Source organism: Hypanus sabinus, chromosome 22 (genome assembly GCF_030144855.1).
Source record: "Hypanus sabinus isolate sHypSab1 chromosome 22, sHypSab1.hap1, whole genome shotgun sequence".
NCBI lineage: Eukaryota > Metazoa > Chordata > Chondrichthyes > Myliobatiformes > Dasyatidae > Hypanus > Hypanus sabinus.
The window spans coordinates 55,096,822-55,113,447 of record NC_082727.1 but is presented as its reverse complement, the minus strand read 5'-3'; the positions used below and the strand labels follow the sequence as shown (position 1 = coordinate 55,113,447).

Below are 16,626 nucleotides of genomic sequence, written 5' to 3'. Positions count from 1 at the left end.
GATTTTTGTATTTGTTACCATTGAAGTTGGTATAAATTCAGCAATGTTTAGGCATTACTTTGTTTAGTGAAATGCATAAATTTCAAATCAGTAACAATGTTTCATGATAATTATTTTATCTTTATTTCATCAGATGTGATATTAGAAAGTATGAATACCTTGTGGGAGCTACATAGTCAATTTTTCTCAAAATCAGAACGTTTGCTTAACTTATTAAATACTTCAGATCAGTCAGAGTATTGCAAGAACAAATCAAGAGAAACCAGAGGTATCTGCCAAACAGGTGAGAATACAAGTGAGTACTTTAATAATCTTTGACCATCTACTGTTTTAGTAGAAAGCAAATCAAAAGTTCCCCACATGTAGAAATTATTATTATTTATTCATAAAGCACTTTTCATACAAATGATGTAATTCAAAGTGCTTTACAACAGATAATGTACAAACATTGAAGTAAAAGAAAAAATAAATATGAAAATAAAAGACAAAGATGTTCATTAAAAGCAAAGTTAAATAATTAAGTTTAGAACTGGAGTTTAAAAGTGTTAACTGAGGCTGTATCCCTTAGTTTTAGGTGTTGAATTCCACAGTGCAGGAACTTCCTTCAAAAAAAGCTTCTGTGTTATAGAAATATTTGAGAATTATTATACTTATTCTCTAAATTGGGAGTTATGCATGCAAGTTGGATGTCTTCTGCACTTGTATTTAATTTTATCGCATCCATGGACAATTTTAATTTAGTAAAATTGTTATAAGGTGGATGGTACCGTGGTGTAGCCAACACCAGTGAGCACTGATCCGTTGTCTGTGAGGGGTTTTTATTTCCTCTCCATAACCACATGGGTTTCCTCTCAGTGCTCCATCTCCTCCCTTATTCCAAGTACGTACAGTTGGGATTAAGGGTGAGTAAATTTGGGGCATATTTTATCAGCACTATAAGCACAGTGAAACTTTTGGTCTGCCCCAGGCACTGGTCTTTGCAGATTTGATTTGATGCATATGATGCATTTCACTCTTTGTTTTGATGTACATGTGAAAAATAAAGCTAATCTTTAAAACATCTAAGCTTAACTACAAGAATATGAAAAATCCAATCCATTCCACTTCCCATGGTTGACTTTCAATCAGCAGAAAAGTGATGGAAACTGTGATTGACAGTGATATCCAGGAGAACTTACTCACCAATTTTTTGCTCACTGATGATCACTTCGGATTGGGCCTGGGTTGTGTGTACAGGTCTCATTTCAACCTTGGACTAAATGTGCATCAGAATGTGAGTTCTAAGTGTGAGAAGAGAATGACAGACCTTGATATTGAGGCAGCATCTGTCCCCAAGTGTGGAAGTTCAGATCCTTAGGAAAACTGAAAGCAATGGGGAAAATTTGAGATCTTGAGAATAAAGGGAAAGCTCAATATTGTGCAATTCCGGGTAGTTCTAGTTGTTGGAAACTAATAACCTCATCTTAAGATATTGTTGCAGGACAGTGACTGAGGATTCAACCATCTTTAGCAACAGGTCCACTAGTGTGATCTGGGTAATTGCACAATGTGTTATTCCATGTAATCATTCACCTGATGAAACCAGCCAGACGTATTGGCAAATTAATTCTGACAATACTAGTTCACATCATCCTATCATCCTTAATTTCTCCCATCAGCAATATCCTGGTGGACCCCTTTGACTAGCAATTTAAGTGGCCACATAAATTCTGTGCCACCTTAAGCACAAAGTTTCTAAGCAGTACTCCAGAAGTACCAGTCATATCATCTCCAAACTAGTCTTCAACAGCATTTCCAAACCTGCGATACCCACTGTCACCTTAAATGGTCAAGGTTTGCAAGCAGATCGGAAAACCACACCTGCAAGTTAGATACTTTCCTGAATTTGAAATTTTCCCCCTATTGTTGGCCAGATCTTGGAGCTCACTATTCAATAGCATAATACAGACTGCATAGTTCAAAGCAGCAGTACATCTCCATCTTCTTAAGAACAATGAGGACAGACAATAAATACTGGCCTTGCTTGCAACACTCACCTTTTTGAAGTGGAAATAGAAACCATACCTTATGAGAGCCAAAGTTATAAAGTTAGAATTCCCTCTGTGTTTCTACCTACTTTTTTTCATTCTTCATCATCATCATTATATGCCATGTCGTATAACGTGGACGATCATGATCTTTGATCATGATTGTTCTTGGCAAATTTTTCTACAGAAGTGGTTTAGCATGGCCTTCTTCTGGACAGTGTCTTTGCAAGACAGGTGACCCCAACCATTATCAATAACCTTCAGAGATTGCCTGTTGTCAGTAGTTGCATAATCAGGACTTGTGATGTGCACCAGCTGCTTGTATGACCATCCACCACCTGCACCCGTGGCTTCATGTGACCCTGACTGAGTGGTGGTGGGGGTGCTAAGCGGATGCTACATGTTGTCCGAGGGTGACCTACAGGCTAGCGGAGGAAAGATGCTAGTGGGTATCATGGGTTTGGAAGTGCTGCTGAAGACCAGTTTGTAGATGTTACTGGTACTTGTGGTGTACTGTTTTGGAGTTTGTGCTTAAGGAGGTACACCTCCTTTGGTAGAGATGTTCCTCCTACTTTCTTCATTAAAGGTCCTTAAATGCCTAAACATTTGATCATCAATGTTAATATCTCTGTATATGGCTTGATGCCAAATTTCATTAGGCAGTGCTGCTGTGAGGTGACCTGGGATGTTTTGTTACTGGTGTTATTTACGTGCATGGTGTTAATGCTGCTTTTAGTGTACACCAAAACATGCAACATCTTTCCAAAGTTGAAGAGGAGATCCACATTTTCCACTGAACATTAGTAAGAAAAAGAGGCATTCAATTATATTGCTCCTATCACAACATCGATATATGCACACCTCTTGAAGTTTTGGGGGGAAATAAACTTATCAATCAAGGTTAAATGAAAAAGAGTCCCAACTCTTTCAATTTTATTCTCTTGATTCAATCACCTACACAAATGCCATGAATATTAATACCATGCAAAAATCATTAACTTAAATAATTAATTTAAGGAACACACACAAAATACCAGAGGTCAGAAGGCATTTGTAAACACTATCTAATAAACACTCGATGACTCAGGCTGAGACCCTTCTTCAAGACTTTAAGTTAATCATTAAATTTTGTTTTGTTTGTTAGAAAAATTACTCAAATTTGCCTGTCAATATTTCATTGAACATAATTCTTAATTGAACAGTTCCATTTCTTTGTAGGAGGCTTGTATTATTGTGGTCCTGAAGATACGTGTTGTGAATACAAGCTTAACAATTTAAAGAAGTGTAATTTGTGCAAGGTGCATAATAAGGAAAACCACTGGACCACAGATACAATAAAAAATATGAAGAGAATCATCAGTTTGAAGCTTGATGTGACAGACCCACTTGTCACTAGAGAAGGTATCAAATCTTGTGCATTGTGACTCATTTAGTTTTGGCTTTGTTATCAGTAAAACTCAGTGACCACAGAATATGATAAAACCATTTCACATATGTATATGATGTGAAGTGCTTTTATCATATAAGTGTATACATTCATATTTACTAACATGTTTATGTAACAGTTGGCGTGACGCAATTACAATTTGTGGTGTCAGACTTCAGAGTTCAGTTCTGGCATTCTCTGTAAGGAGTTTCTATACGTCCTCCCTGTGGAATGCTTGTGTTTTCCCCAGGTGCTCCAGTTTCCTCCAAAGTTGTACTTGGAAGGTTAGTTGGTCATTGTAAATTGTCCCGTGATTAGGTTAGGGTTAAATCAGGGTTGCTGGGCAGCACGGCACAAAGAGCCAGAAGGGCCTGTTCCAAACTCTATTTCTAAATAAATACATTTTGATTTCTTCTGTTTTACAATTTGTGTATTCTTCTATTTAGCTTTCTTTCCTGCTTTGTTTCTTGTATACAAATATACCAGAGTGCTATAACAATGATTAACTATCAAGTTTGGCATTTTTAGCAACAAAATACTTCCTCAAGGATATTTATATGTATTGCTATAAATTCAAATAATTTTATTAATCAGAATTAACTCCTCCAAAAACAAAATAAATTCTATGATTAAGCGCTCAAAACCTTTGTTCTGTGAAGTTTAATATTGTGATCAAAATTAAATAATCTGGACTTTAATGTTATTTCACACAGTACTTACTGTTTTAAAATCAGAGCAGATTTTTTTAAAACACCAAAACATTAAAAATTCCTTTCTTTCATAACTACAACCTGTATTTGCTTGTTTATCTTGTTTATTTTGCATATTGTGCCAATATGTATTGTGCACTGCAGGTCTAATCTTCAATGACCCAATTGTCTCAAATTTAAAATCAAAATTCCAAAACAATTTGATAGTGACGATAGTGATTAATCTTCATTAGATGTTCAGATGCAGAATTCAACAGCCCTCTGTCTGATCTGATGTTGACAGTTCCTCAATAATGACCACTGTCTACATCAAACATGACCATTTTACTTATAAGTATTCATTGGAAAGGAGCCTTACCCAATTTGAACACTTTCTAACATCTGGTAATATAATTATCATTTCTTTGGATCATTGACCTGAGTACATTTTTTGAAAGGAACACTGCATTTTATTGAGAATATTTTTGCATCATAATTACAATAGTTGAGTCATTGAGGTGACTCTAATGATGATGTTCTTGATGCACCTAGAATCAGAGATGCAATACAACCTACTGTAACAAGCAATCATCCTCCATTTCCTGGAAGTGAGGCAAAATATCAGATAAAATAATCTAAACTTAACTCCAACTCCCAAGACAAAACAGCAAGCTCCAGTATCACACCACTAATAACTGATACCTCACAATTATCCACAAAAATTCATCACATTCTCAACTCTCAAAAAGCTGTCCAGTTTCCCCCTTATGGCAGTGAATCCATGCTTAATGTATATTCTCATTTCCACCTTTTGCATTTTCAAGAGACTTGTTGCCCTCCAACCCATAAAGAAATCATATTTTTAAAGACCATTAAATTGTTGTAATAGTGTCAAGTTAATGATGAGTAATATACAAAAAAAAACATACTAATTAAAACACTTTTTACAAACTAATAATAATAATTGCTAGTTCAGTGAAATCCACATTCATTTGTAGGTGTTTGTGAGCCTGTCAAGTCTGTCCATTTTTAGGTTCATAAAATTCAACATTAAAAAAAAGTTTTGCAGATATAATAAAGCAAACTTTAGCTTGAGTAAATTTGGTTGCAGGAAGGATATGCAAAAGAATTAAACTTGGTTGGCGTAATCTGGAAATTAAATCTGGTTGCAGGAAGGATGTATAATTAATTAAATTTGCTTGGCCTAATCTATTTTGAACGGGTGTGAAATCATTTATTGCTCTGGTTAGCCTTAAAAATAACCAACCCAAATGCAATTCCATTCATTGAAAGGAAGTTGCATTTATTAAATATAAAATAATATGCGACTTGGAGTGAATCTGTATTGTGTCTAACAATAAATATTTTGTTGGTATAGGTTTTGCTATTGCATTAGGAAACCTGTATAATGACAAACCAGAAGTGGAAGTAGAACATATTTTGGGCGTCTTTGCTGCTGCTGTAGTTTTGCAATTCAAACGTCTGTTTAACAAGTAAGCATTTCTCTTTTAAATGTAGAACCTTTTGAAGGAAGCTTCCTGTTGATAAGATTTATGAAACAGTTGAATTTGTAGCTGCCTGAGATTTCATAGCAGTTTCTTGGTTTCATTTCCTGCAGAACTATGAAAACAAAACTTGGGGTGCTAGTTTCCACAAGTTTGGTAAATAACCAGCTGCAGCTAAACATCATTTCTTATTTTTCAAAATGATTCTCAGTGGGGGGGAAAGTGAAGTTACTCTAATCTCTAATTGGAGTTAATGTAATTTCAAGACCATAAAACCATAAGACATTGGAGCAGAGTTGGGCCATTTGGCCCATTGGGTCTGCTCCTCCATTTCATCTTGGCTGATCCAATTCCTTATCAACCCCATTCTCCTGCTTTATCCCTTCATGCCCTGACTAAGCAAGAATCTGTCAACCTCTGCCTTAAATACACCCAATGACTTGGCCTCCACAGCTGCCTATGGCAACGAATTCCATAGATTCACCACCCAGTGGCTAAAGAAATTCCTTCTCATCTGTTCTAAACAGATGTCTCCCTCTATTTTGAGACTGTACCCTCTGGTCCTATTCCCCCACCAAAAACATCTTCTTCACATCCACTCTACCTAAGACTTTCAACATTCAGTCGGTTCATTGAACTCCCCTTACCAAACTTCTATATTCCAGTGGGTACAGGCCCAGAGCCTTAAATCCCTGCTCATATGATAATCCTTTAATTCCTGAAATCCTCCCAGTCAACCTCCTCTGAACCCTCTCCAATGTCAGCACATCCTTTTTTAAATAAGGGCCTCAAAACTGCTCGCAATACTCCAAGTGAGGTCTCACCAGTGCCTTATAAAACCTCAACATTATATCCTTGCTTTTATATTCTAGTCCTCTTTAAATGAATGCTAGCATTGCATTCGCCTTCCTCACCACCGGCTCAACGTGCAAATTAACCTTTAGGGAATCCAGCACAAGGACTCTCAAACTCCTTTGCAGACATCCCACCTCTCCCGGAAGTTCTGGTAATCTCTTGCATTTTGATAGTGACTCCCTGATGCCCGCAAATTATATACAATATCCTGGAACTCGATTTTTTTTTTGGAGAGGGAGAGGGAGAGGAAGAGGAAGAGTGAGACGGAGCATCCTGATTGGTATCTCTTTGGGCTAGGTCAGGGATGTCAAACTACCGGCCCCGAAGGGATCCAGTCCAGCCCATGGGATGATTTGGGGGGAAAGAAAGTATATTCACGACCATTTATTATGTATCGGTATGGCAGCTGTACAATAGGCGGCAGTTAATCACCCACTATGCTTAAGCACCTACCACCTGCACTGAAGACCATTAGGGCCCCACTTATGTCATCAGACACAGTATAAACACACAGAGTACTCAGGTAAGTAACACCTGTATCAAGGCTGAGATTGTTTGCTGCTGTGGTTCAAAATTCTTTCCAAGAAAAGAAAAGTTGACATTGAAGGTCGGATATTCAACGATAATTGGAAAGATTGTTTTTTCTTCTGTGAGGTCAACGGCAAACCTGTATGTCTGATATGCTCGCAACAAGTGGTTGTGGCAAAAGAATACAATATCAAACAACACTATGAGACATCACACGGAGAAAAATATGACAAGTATGCAGGACGACTCAGAACGCAAAAGGTAAATGAGCTTGAAGCAGCTCTGAAAAAACAGCAATCAGTGTTCACCAAAAGTCGAGAGACTCATGATGGAGCTGTCAGGGCCAGCTATATATAATTACCAACAAAATAGCTGCAGCGCTGAAGCCATACTCAGAAGGGGAATTCATCAAAGCATGCATGCTGATGGTGGCTGAGCTGGTGTGCTCTGAGAAGAGACAGGCTTTTGGTAATATAAGCTTGTCAAGAAATACTGTGGCAGAGAGAATCAGGGATCTTGCAGGAGATTTGAACAGTCAACTAAAAGACAAAGTGAAGTAATTTATTGCCTTCTCTATTGCAATTGATGAGAGCTGATGTAGCTCAATCGGGAATATTTATTCGTGGTGTTTGCATTGTTTGCATCTTTGACCGTCACTGAGGAGTTTGTGGAGATGGTCCCCATGGCAAACACCACAATGGCGAATGATGTTTTCTCTAACCTCGTTGAGGCCTTGGACAGACTGAGGGTTGACTGAAGTCATGCTGTCAGCATGGCAACAGATGGCCCACCATTCCTGGTCGGGAAAAAGGCAGGTGTTGTTGCGAAACTCAGAAAGTTCAGACAGAGAACTCCAGAGCAGGAATTCTAGAACTTTCATTGTATTATACACCAAGAGGTGTTATGTAGCAGGAGCCTGAAAATGGACAATGTCATGGATGCAGTAATCAAAACGGTTAATTTTATTAGAGCCAAGGAACCCAACCATCGGCAATTTGACACTCTTTTATCCAAAAGTAATATTGGACACAGCCTACCCTACCACACTGAGTCCACCGGTTGAGCAGAGGGGTTGTGCTCAAATGTTTTTTTCAATTGTGTGTGGAAATTGGACTATTCATGAATGAGAAAGAGAAGCCTGTGGCAGACTGGCTTCATGATCTTGCATTTTTGGTGGATATAACAGAGCACTTAAATGTGCACAATGTTAATATGCAAGGCCACAACAAACCTGTTACAGAATACTATGACAGCTTTCGTGCTTTTCAAATTAAATTAGGCCTGTGGGAGATGCAACTATCCTGGAGCAACCCACTCATTTTCCCTCTTTGCAGTATGTGCGTGTCACTCATGGGAATAATGACAAAATGGACAGGTGCAAAGACAAAATATCATGGCTGAAAAGTGAGTTTCAGAATTGTTTCCAAGTCTTCATTCAGCTCAAGAAGGAATTCTCACTATTTTGCTCATCTTTTGCCATCAACGCAGCATCAGATGTGGATGAGGAACTCCAAATGGAACTAACTGAAATTCAGTGTAACTCAATTTTGAAATATAAATTTGAGATTGTGGGTCTAGACTCATTCTATCAATACCTGGGACCAATGTACCCCAAGATGACAGACTTTGCCTCAAAGATCCTTTGCATGCTTGGGACAACATATCTCTGTGAGCAGGCATTCTCCATATTGAACATTAACAAATCCAAAGTGCACTTGCAGCTGACACACAGACATTTAAGTGACATTATGAAAATCATAACTGCCCAGAAACTGATCCCTGATGTTGATAGGCTGGTTGAAGCCAAGAGATGTCAGGTGTCTGGAAGCAGCAAGTGAAAAATGAGTGACACTGTTCAATGCACTGCGACTTATAAACAAAATGCATTATGAAAGATTGAGTGTCATAGTATTGTGATTCATTCATTTTCTGATTATTATTATTGTAAATGTGATCACCAATAAAATTAGAGGCTGACTGTGCTCATTGTCTGAGTTTGATTGCTGGAAGCAAGCTAATAAAAATTAGGTGCAGTTGTATAGCCTACATTTACAATTTGTTTCGTTAGGTCTACATTTGTGTCTGCTAATGTTCGATTTCAAATGGTTTATTAATGGAAAGGGTGTAGCTCCCAAAACAATCTTAGCCAAACTAGCATCGTATTTTTTCTCTCTCATCACAACTTTCTTGTAGCCTACGACTGTAAGTTAATACCAATCATAAAAATTATGCTTGCTAGGCAATCTTCTTCACAAGAAACAAAACTAGTAAAGTGAAACACTTTGTAGTTGTAGCAGAGGCTGAGACACGTGACAGCAGGTTGAAAAAACGAAGGCAACGAAAGCTGTGGGAGCACACGCGCACAACTGATCCGACCCGCATGAAGTTGCATTTTGCTCAATCCGGCCCATGACCTAAAATGAGTTTGACACCCCAGTGTTAAGCAGACCTATTAGTTTTCTCTGTGGGCAGACTTTACAGTCGCTCTCTCTCTCTCCCTCTCCCTCTCCCTCTCCCTCTCCCTCTCCCTCTCCCTCTCCCTCTCCCCCTCTCCCTCTCCCCCTCTCCCTCTCCCCCTCCCCCTCCCCCTCCCCCTCCCCCTCCCCCTCCCCCTCCCCCTCTCCCTCTCTCTCTCCCTCTCCCTCTCCCTCTCCATCTTTCTCTCCCTCCCTCCCCTGTTGTGCCATGGCAGAGTGTTCCAAAAAAAGAAAATATAAAACGTACTGAACCCCAAACTACGCTAAAGTGTACTCCTGCCTAATAGGGGTCAAAATAATGACAACTCGAGTACTTATATTATCATGGAGTTGTCATTATTTTGACCCCTATTAGGCAGGAGTACACTTTAGCGTAGTTTGGGGTTCAGTACGTTTTATATTTTCTTTTTTTGGAACACTCTGCCATGGCACAACAGGGGAGGGAGGGAGAGAAAGATGGAGAGGGAGAGGGAGAGGGAGAGAGAGAGTACTTATATTATCATGATTTTAATGTCACATTTACAGATTAGACAAAATCACTAAACAAAGACAACCCTGGAGGTCGACCGGGGGGGGGGGGGGGGTCGTGGTGGGGATATGGGGTTGTGGGGGTGGTGGTGCTACCTCCCTGAAATGAGTTTTTGCAAGGTGGGATGTCTGCCTTTGCACCTTGGATTTTTGAATTTTCTCCCTGTTTAGAAAATAGTTTCTGCTTTTATTGCTCTACCAAAGTGCATGACCACACACTTGCCTACACTGTATTCCACCTGCCCATTCTCCTAATCTGTCAAAGTCCTTCTGCAGCCTCTCTGCTTCCTCGACATCATCTGCCCTTCCACCTATCTTCGTGTCATCCACAAACTTGACCACTAAGCCATCACTTTCATCATCTAAATTGTTGACATACAATATAAAAATAAGCGATTCCAATACAGATCCCTATGGAACATCACTTGTCACCGGCAGCCAATATGAAAAAGATCCCTTTATTCCCTCTCTTTGCCTCCTGCCAATCAGCGAAAGCTCTATCCATGCTGGTATCTTTCCTGTAATACCCTAGGCACTTACGTATTTAGCAGCCTCAGGTGTAGCAGCTTGTCAAAGGCCTTCTGAAATTCCAAGCACACATATCAACTGATTCTTTCCTTCCCCCATGTCCTCCTTTCTTCTATTCTGCACTCTGGCTCTTACCTCTTCTCACCTGCCTATCACCTTTCCTTGGGTCCTTTCCTCCTTCCCTTTCTCCGATGGCCCACTCTCATCTCCTATCAGATTTCTTCTTCTCCGGTCTTTGATCTTTCCAACCCACTTGGTTTCACCTATCACCTTCCAGCTATCCTCCTTTCCTAACCCCCCCCCCCCACCTTTTTATTCTGGTGTCTTCCCCCCCACTTCCTTTTCCAGCCCTGAAGACTGATCTCAACCCGATAAATCGGCTGTTTATTCATTTCCATAGGTGCTACCTGACCTGCTGTGTCTTGCCAGCATTTTGTGTGTGTTGTTTTTAAATCTTTCTCCTGCACCTGGGTGAAGACACCCTTACTTTTCACCTCTGAACTCTGATTGCTGCTGTTTTAGCAATTGGAGTAGAGATACTCTACTAAAATTGAGATACGGTAATTCTAACTGAATGTAGGGAAGTGTGCTTTTCTGAGGCAAGTGAGTAAATTTAAATTGCCAATATTTTCTTTAAGGTGTGTAAATTCCAATGAATTTAATATTAGTTATAAAACACAAACCTTTCCTCACTGTAAAATGGACTTGTGACTGTTTCATTGTTGTCTTGCATGTGCTCCAATCAATACCAAATCCTTAAAAGATAAGTCCACATTGTTATTAAACTGTCTATTGTTGTCAGTTGTTGAACAATGTAATCAGTTAATGAGAGGACCCAGAACACAAACTGCCTATGAAACCACTCTGGAATTCATTGTTTTATATGACAAAACTGTCATTAATTATCAATGCTTCTCACTATTCTTGATATTAAGAAACATGTAAATCCATTAAAATGAAACAAATGTTTAAAAAATTAAGCACATATTTAAAACTAAAAGTAACCAAAATTATAAAATCTCAAAGTAATTTTTTTATATCAAAGTACATATATAGTGACATAGAAAAGTACAGCACAGAAATAGGCCTATCAGCCCATCTAGTCTGTGCGAAACCATTTAAACAGTCTACTTCCATTGACATACACCTGGGACCATAGCCCTCCATACTCCTACATCCATGTACTTATCCGAACTTCCCTTAAACATTGAAATTGAGCTCACAACTCCCACTTGTGCTGGCAACTCATTCCATGCCCTCATCACCTGCTGAGTGAAGAAGTTTCCCCTAATGTTCCCCTTACACTTTTCATTTTTCACTCTTAACCAATGACCTTTGGTTGTAGTCCCACTCAACTTCAGTGGAACAAGCCTGCTTGCATACCCAGTCTGTACCCTTCACACTTTTGTAGACCTCTATCAAATTTCCTCCCGATCTTCTACATTCCAAAGAATAAAGTGCTAACCTATTTAATCTTTCCTTGTAACTCGGCTCCTCCAGACCAGACAAAATCCTTGTAAATGTTCTCTGTACTCTTTCAACCTTATTTACATTTTTCTTGCAAGTGGGTGACCAAAACTGCACACAAACTCCAAATTAGGCCTCACCAATATCTTATACAACTTCAACATAACATCCCATCTCCTGTACTCAATGCTTTGATTTATGAAGGCCAATGTGTCGAGCTTTCTTTCAGACTCTATCTATTTAAGACACCAGTTTCAACAAATTGTGGACCTGTATTCCCAGATCATTTTGTTCTACTGCACTCCTTAGTGTCCTACCATACACTGTGTAAGACCCATCACCACATATAACCCTGCGATTTATTTTCTTGCAGGCATACTTAATAAATCATTAAAATAATAACAGTGACAGAGTTAGTGAAAGACCACACCAACTTGGGTGTTCATCCAGAGTGCAAAAGAGAAGAAACTGTGTAAATATAAAAATAAATAAATAATAGTAAGTAAATATTGAGAACATGAGAGGAAGAATCCTTGAAAGTGAGTCCATTGGTTGTGAAGTTGGTTAAGTTATCGCCTTAGGTTCAAGAGCCTGGTGGTTGAGGGGTAGTAACTGTTCCTGGACTTGATGGTGTGAGTCCTGAGGCTCCTGTACCTTCATCCTGAAAGCAGTAGCAAGAAGAGAGCATGTCCTGGGTGGTGATGGCCCCTGATGATGGATGTGGCTTTCCTGCAACAGTATTTCATATAAATATACTCAATCTTTTTAATTATTAAAACATTAAATGTAATGCAAATAACAAAAAAGGAACTTGCTTATTCTTGCCATTTCTCCTCATAATGGAACAGTTCCCATTCAAAGGAAGGATTTTATAGATCTAGCGTTGAATCTAGCTTGGCACCAATTCTGAGGTGTCTTCTCTTCTGTTAATTCCCTGTGAAGCTCAGCAACAGAATGCAGCTGAGAAATTGACAGTGAAATTTGGACTGTAAATTTAAGAGTTCTGGTTTTGCCCAGGGCTAATGAAACATGCTGGCATGATGTGTTGAAAATGATTAGTGGAACCTTCTGATAAATGTGGAGCAATGCTATTCACTGTAAATCACAGAACATAAATTGTGCTGTTTGCCAAACTTGACCATCCATTTCTGGAATGCAGTAGTGATTGTCTAAAGCTGTTATATAGAATGGGCATGGTGCTACATCTTCCATAGTTCAATGCTCATTTAGAGGGGAAATTGGACCACTGTTTTATGCTTTAGAAATGTATTTAAAAATTCACAGAGAAGCTTATTTTCATAAAATCTCCATTTAAAAAGAGCTTTGACCAGCAACCAATCAGCATTTGAGATTGATTAGTATGAGCAAATTAAAGGAAGGCAGAGGCAATCGCAGCAGCCGTCATCTGTGTGGACATAGTCAAAGTGATGATCTTGAGACTTTAGCTCTTTGAGGCTTCAGTCAGAGGAAGAGGAAGCAAAGCTAATAAAATAGAGATGCCAGGCAGGACAGTGAAATGCTCCTCTTGCAGGATGTGGGAAGGTAGGGAGACCTCCACAATTCCTTACAACTGCAGGAAGTGCATCCAGCTGCAGCTTCTAACAAACCACATATAGAGAGATAGTTACACAAAAGGTGCAGGACACAGGAAACTGGATGACAGTCAGGAAAGGGAAAATGTCTAAGAAGCCAGTGCAGATTACCCCCATGTCCATTTCCCTCAGCAACAGGTATATCACTTTGGTCGGGGGGACTGACCAAACAAAGGAAAGCCACAACGGTTGGGTCTCTGGCACAAAGTCTGCCTCTAACTCAGAAGGGAAGGAGGGAGAAGAGACACACTGTGGTGATTGGGGATTTGTTAGGGGAATGGACAGGAGGTTCTGTGCGTGAGAACGAGATGCCTGGATGGTATTTTGCCTCCTGGGAACCAAGGTCAGGGATATCTCGGATCGAGTCCTCAGCATTCACAAGTAGGAGGATGAACAGCCAGAAGTCATAGTCCATATAGGTACCAATAAATGGGTAGGTCGAGTGAAGAGGTTCTGCATAGGGAGTTCAGGGAGTCAGGTGCTAAGTTAAAGGGCAGGATCTCTGAGGTTGGGATCTCAGGATTGCTACCCATGCTACATGCCAGTGAGGCCAGAGCTAGGAAGATTATACGGGCTAAGATTGTACATGGCTAAGAAATTGATGTAGGAGGGAGGACATAAGATTTTTGGATCATTGGGCTCTCTTCCAGGGAAGGTAGGATCTGTACAGAAGGGACGGCTTGTACCTGGTCTGGAGGGGGACTAGTATCCTAGCAGAAAAGTTTGATAATGGTACACAGTGGGGTTTGAACTAGAGTTGCAGGGGGATGGGAACCAGAGTGCCAGAACAGCTAGTGTTGTGGGAGCAGATGTTAGTGAGATCTCAGACAAAATTGTGAATCAAAAGGTTGAGCATGGTGAGACTAGTGTCCTGAGTTGCATATGTTTCAATGCAGGATAATAGTGCTGAAGATGAGGTAGCTGGTTTACAAAAAGCAGCAAAGTGTAGTGAGGAGAGGCATTTGCAAGGGCAAAATTGCAGTCAACAGAATGAGTTGCAATGTGACAGGTGGACAGAATTGAAAAAGGTGAATACAGGACTGAAAGTGTTGCATTTGAATGCGCGCAGTATACGGAATAAGTAGATGAACACTGCACAGTTACAGATTCGCGAGTATGTTGTAGGCGTCACTGAATTATGGCTGAAAGATTATAACTGGAAGTTAATGTTCAAGGATACCCATTGCATTGAAAGGATGGGTAGAAAGGCAAAGGGCAACATTACCCTGTTGGTAAAAAAAGAAAATCAAATCATTAGAAAGAGGTGATATAGGGTTGGAAGGTGTTGAATCATAGTGGAAAAAGCTAAGGAACTGCAAGACCCTGATGGGAGTTGCATACAGACCCCCAAACAGTAGTAAGAATGTGATCTACAAATTACAATAGAACATAGAAAATGCATTTCAAAAGGGCAGTGTTACTATCATCATGAAGGACATCAATGATTGGGAAAATCAGGTTGGAGTTGGATTACAGAAAGGGGAATTTCTAGATTGCCTATTAGATGGCTTTTTTAGAGCAGTTCATGGTTGAGACCACTTTAGCTATTCTGGATTGGCTGTGTGCAATGAACTAGGATTGATTAGAGAGCTTAAGGTAAAAGAAACCCTGGGGGAAAATGATCATAATATGATCAAATTCACCCAGAAAATTTGAGAGTGAAGAAGCTAAAGTCAGATGTGTCAGTTTTACAGTGGAGTAAAGAGAATTACAGAGGCATGAGAGAGGAGATGTCCAGAATTGTTTGGAAAAGAACACTGACAGGGATGATGGCAGAGCAACAATGGCTGGAATTTCTGGAAGCAATTGGAAGGCACAGGACATATTCATCCCAAAGAGGAAGAAGTATTCTAAAGGAAATATGACACAACTGTGGCTAACAAGAGGAGTCAAAGGCAACATAAAATCCAAAGAGAGGGCAGATAATAAAGCAAAAATTAGTGGGAAGTTAGAGGATTAGTAAGCTTTTAAAAACCAACAAAAGACAAAAAAGTCATTAAGAAGGTAAAAATGGAATACAAAAGTAAGCTAGCCAATAATATTAAAGAGGATACCAAAAGTTTCTTCAGATACATAAAGTGTAAAAAAGAGAAAAGAGTGGATATCAGTCCATTGGAAAACAATGTTGGAGAGTTAGTTATGGGGAAACAAGGAAATGGCAGACGAACTGCATAAGAATTTTGCATCAGTTTTCATTGTGGAAGACACTAGCACTATGATGGAAGTTCCAGGTGTGAGTGATCATGAAGTGTGTGAAGTTACCATAACTGGACAGGTTCTTGGGAAACTGAAAGGTCTGAAGGTAGATAAGTTACCTGGACCAGATGGCATACACCCCAGAATTCTGAAAGAGGTGGCTGAAGAGGTTGTGGAGGCATTAGTAATGATCATGCAAGAATCACTGGATCCTGGATTGGTTCTGGGAAGACTGGAAAATTACAAATGTCACTCCACTCTTCAAGAAGGCAGAGAGGCAGAAGAAAGGAAATTATAGGCCAATCAGTCTGACCTCAGTGTTTGGGAAGATGTTCAAATTGATTATTACTTGGAGACATATGATAAAATAGGCTGTAGTCAGCATGGTTTCGTCAAGGGAAAATCTTGCCTGACAGATCAGTTGGAATTCTTTGAAGAAATAACAACCAGGATAAACAAAGGAGAATCGGTTGATGTTGTGTACTTGGATTTTCAGGTGCCATACCTGAGGTTGCTTAACAAGCTACAAGCCTGTGGTATTACAGGAAAGATTCTAGCATGAATAAAACAGTGGCTGATTGGCAGGAGGCAAAGAGTGGGAATAAAGGGAGCCTTTTCTGGCTGGCTGCCGATGACTAGTGGTATTGCACAGGGATCTATGTTGGGACTGATTTTTGTATTATATATCAATGATTTGGATGATGGAACTGATGGCACTTATTGTGAAATTTGCAGAGAATATGAATATAGGTGAAGGGGCAGGTAGTTTTGAGGAAGGAGAGAGGCTGCAGAATGCTTTAGACAGATT

General features: G+C 39.6%; 1 protein-coding gene across 1 annotated transcript in view; it reads left to right on the top strand.

Moving 5' to 3' along the window:
- The window catches only part of btbd16 (BTB (POZ) domain containing 16), a 116,087-nt gene that overhangs the window by 19,973 nt on the left and 79,488 nt on the right, over positions 1-16,626 (top strand). The window contains exons 5-7 of the mRNA XM_059947775.1: positions 134-283; positions 3,246-3,428; positions 5,521-5,635. Of these exons, the coding sequence (XP_059803758.1) occupies positions 134-283; positions 3,246-3,428; positions 5,521-5,635 (448 nt within the window). The remainder of the gene's footprint in view (positions 1-133; positions 284-3,245; positions 3,429-5,520; positions 5,636-16,626) is intronic.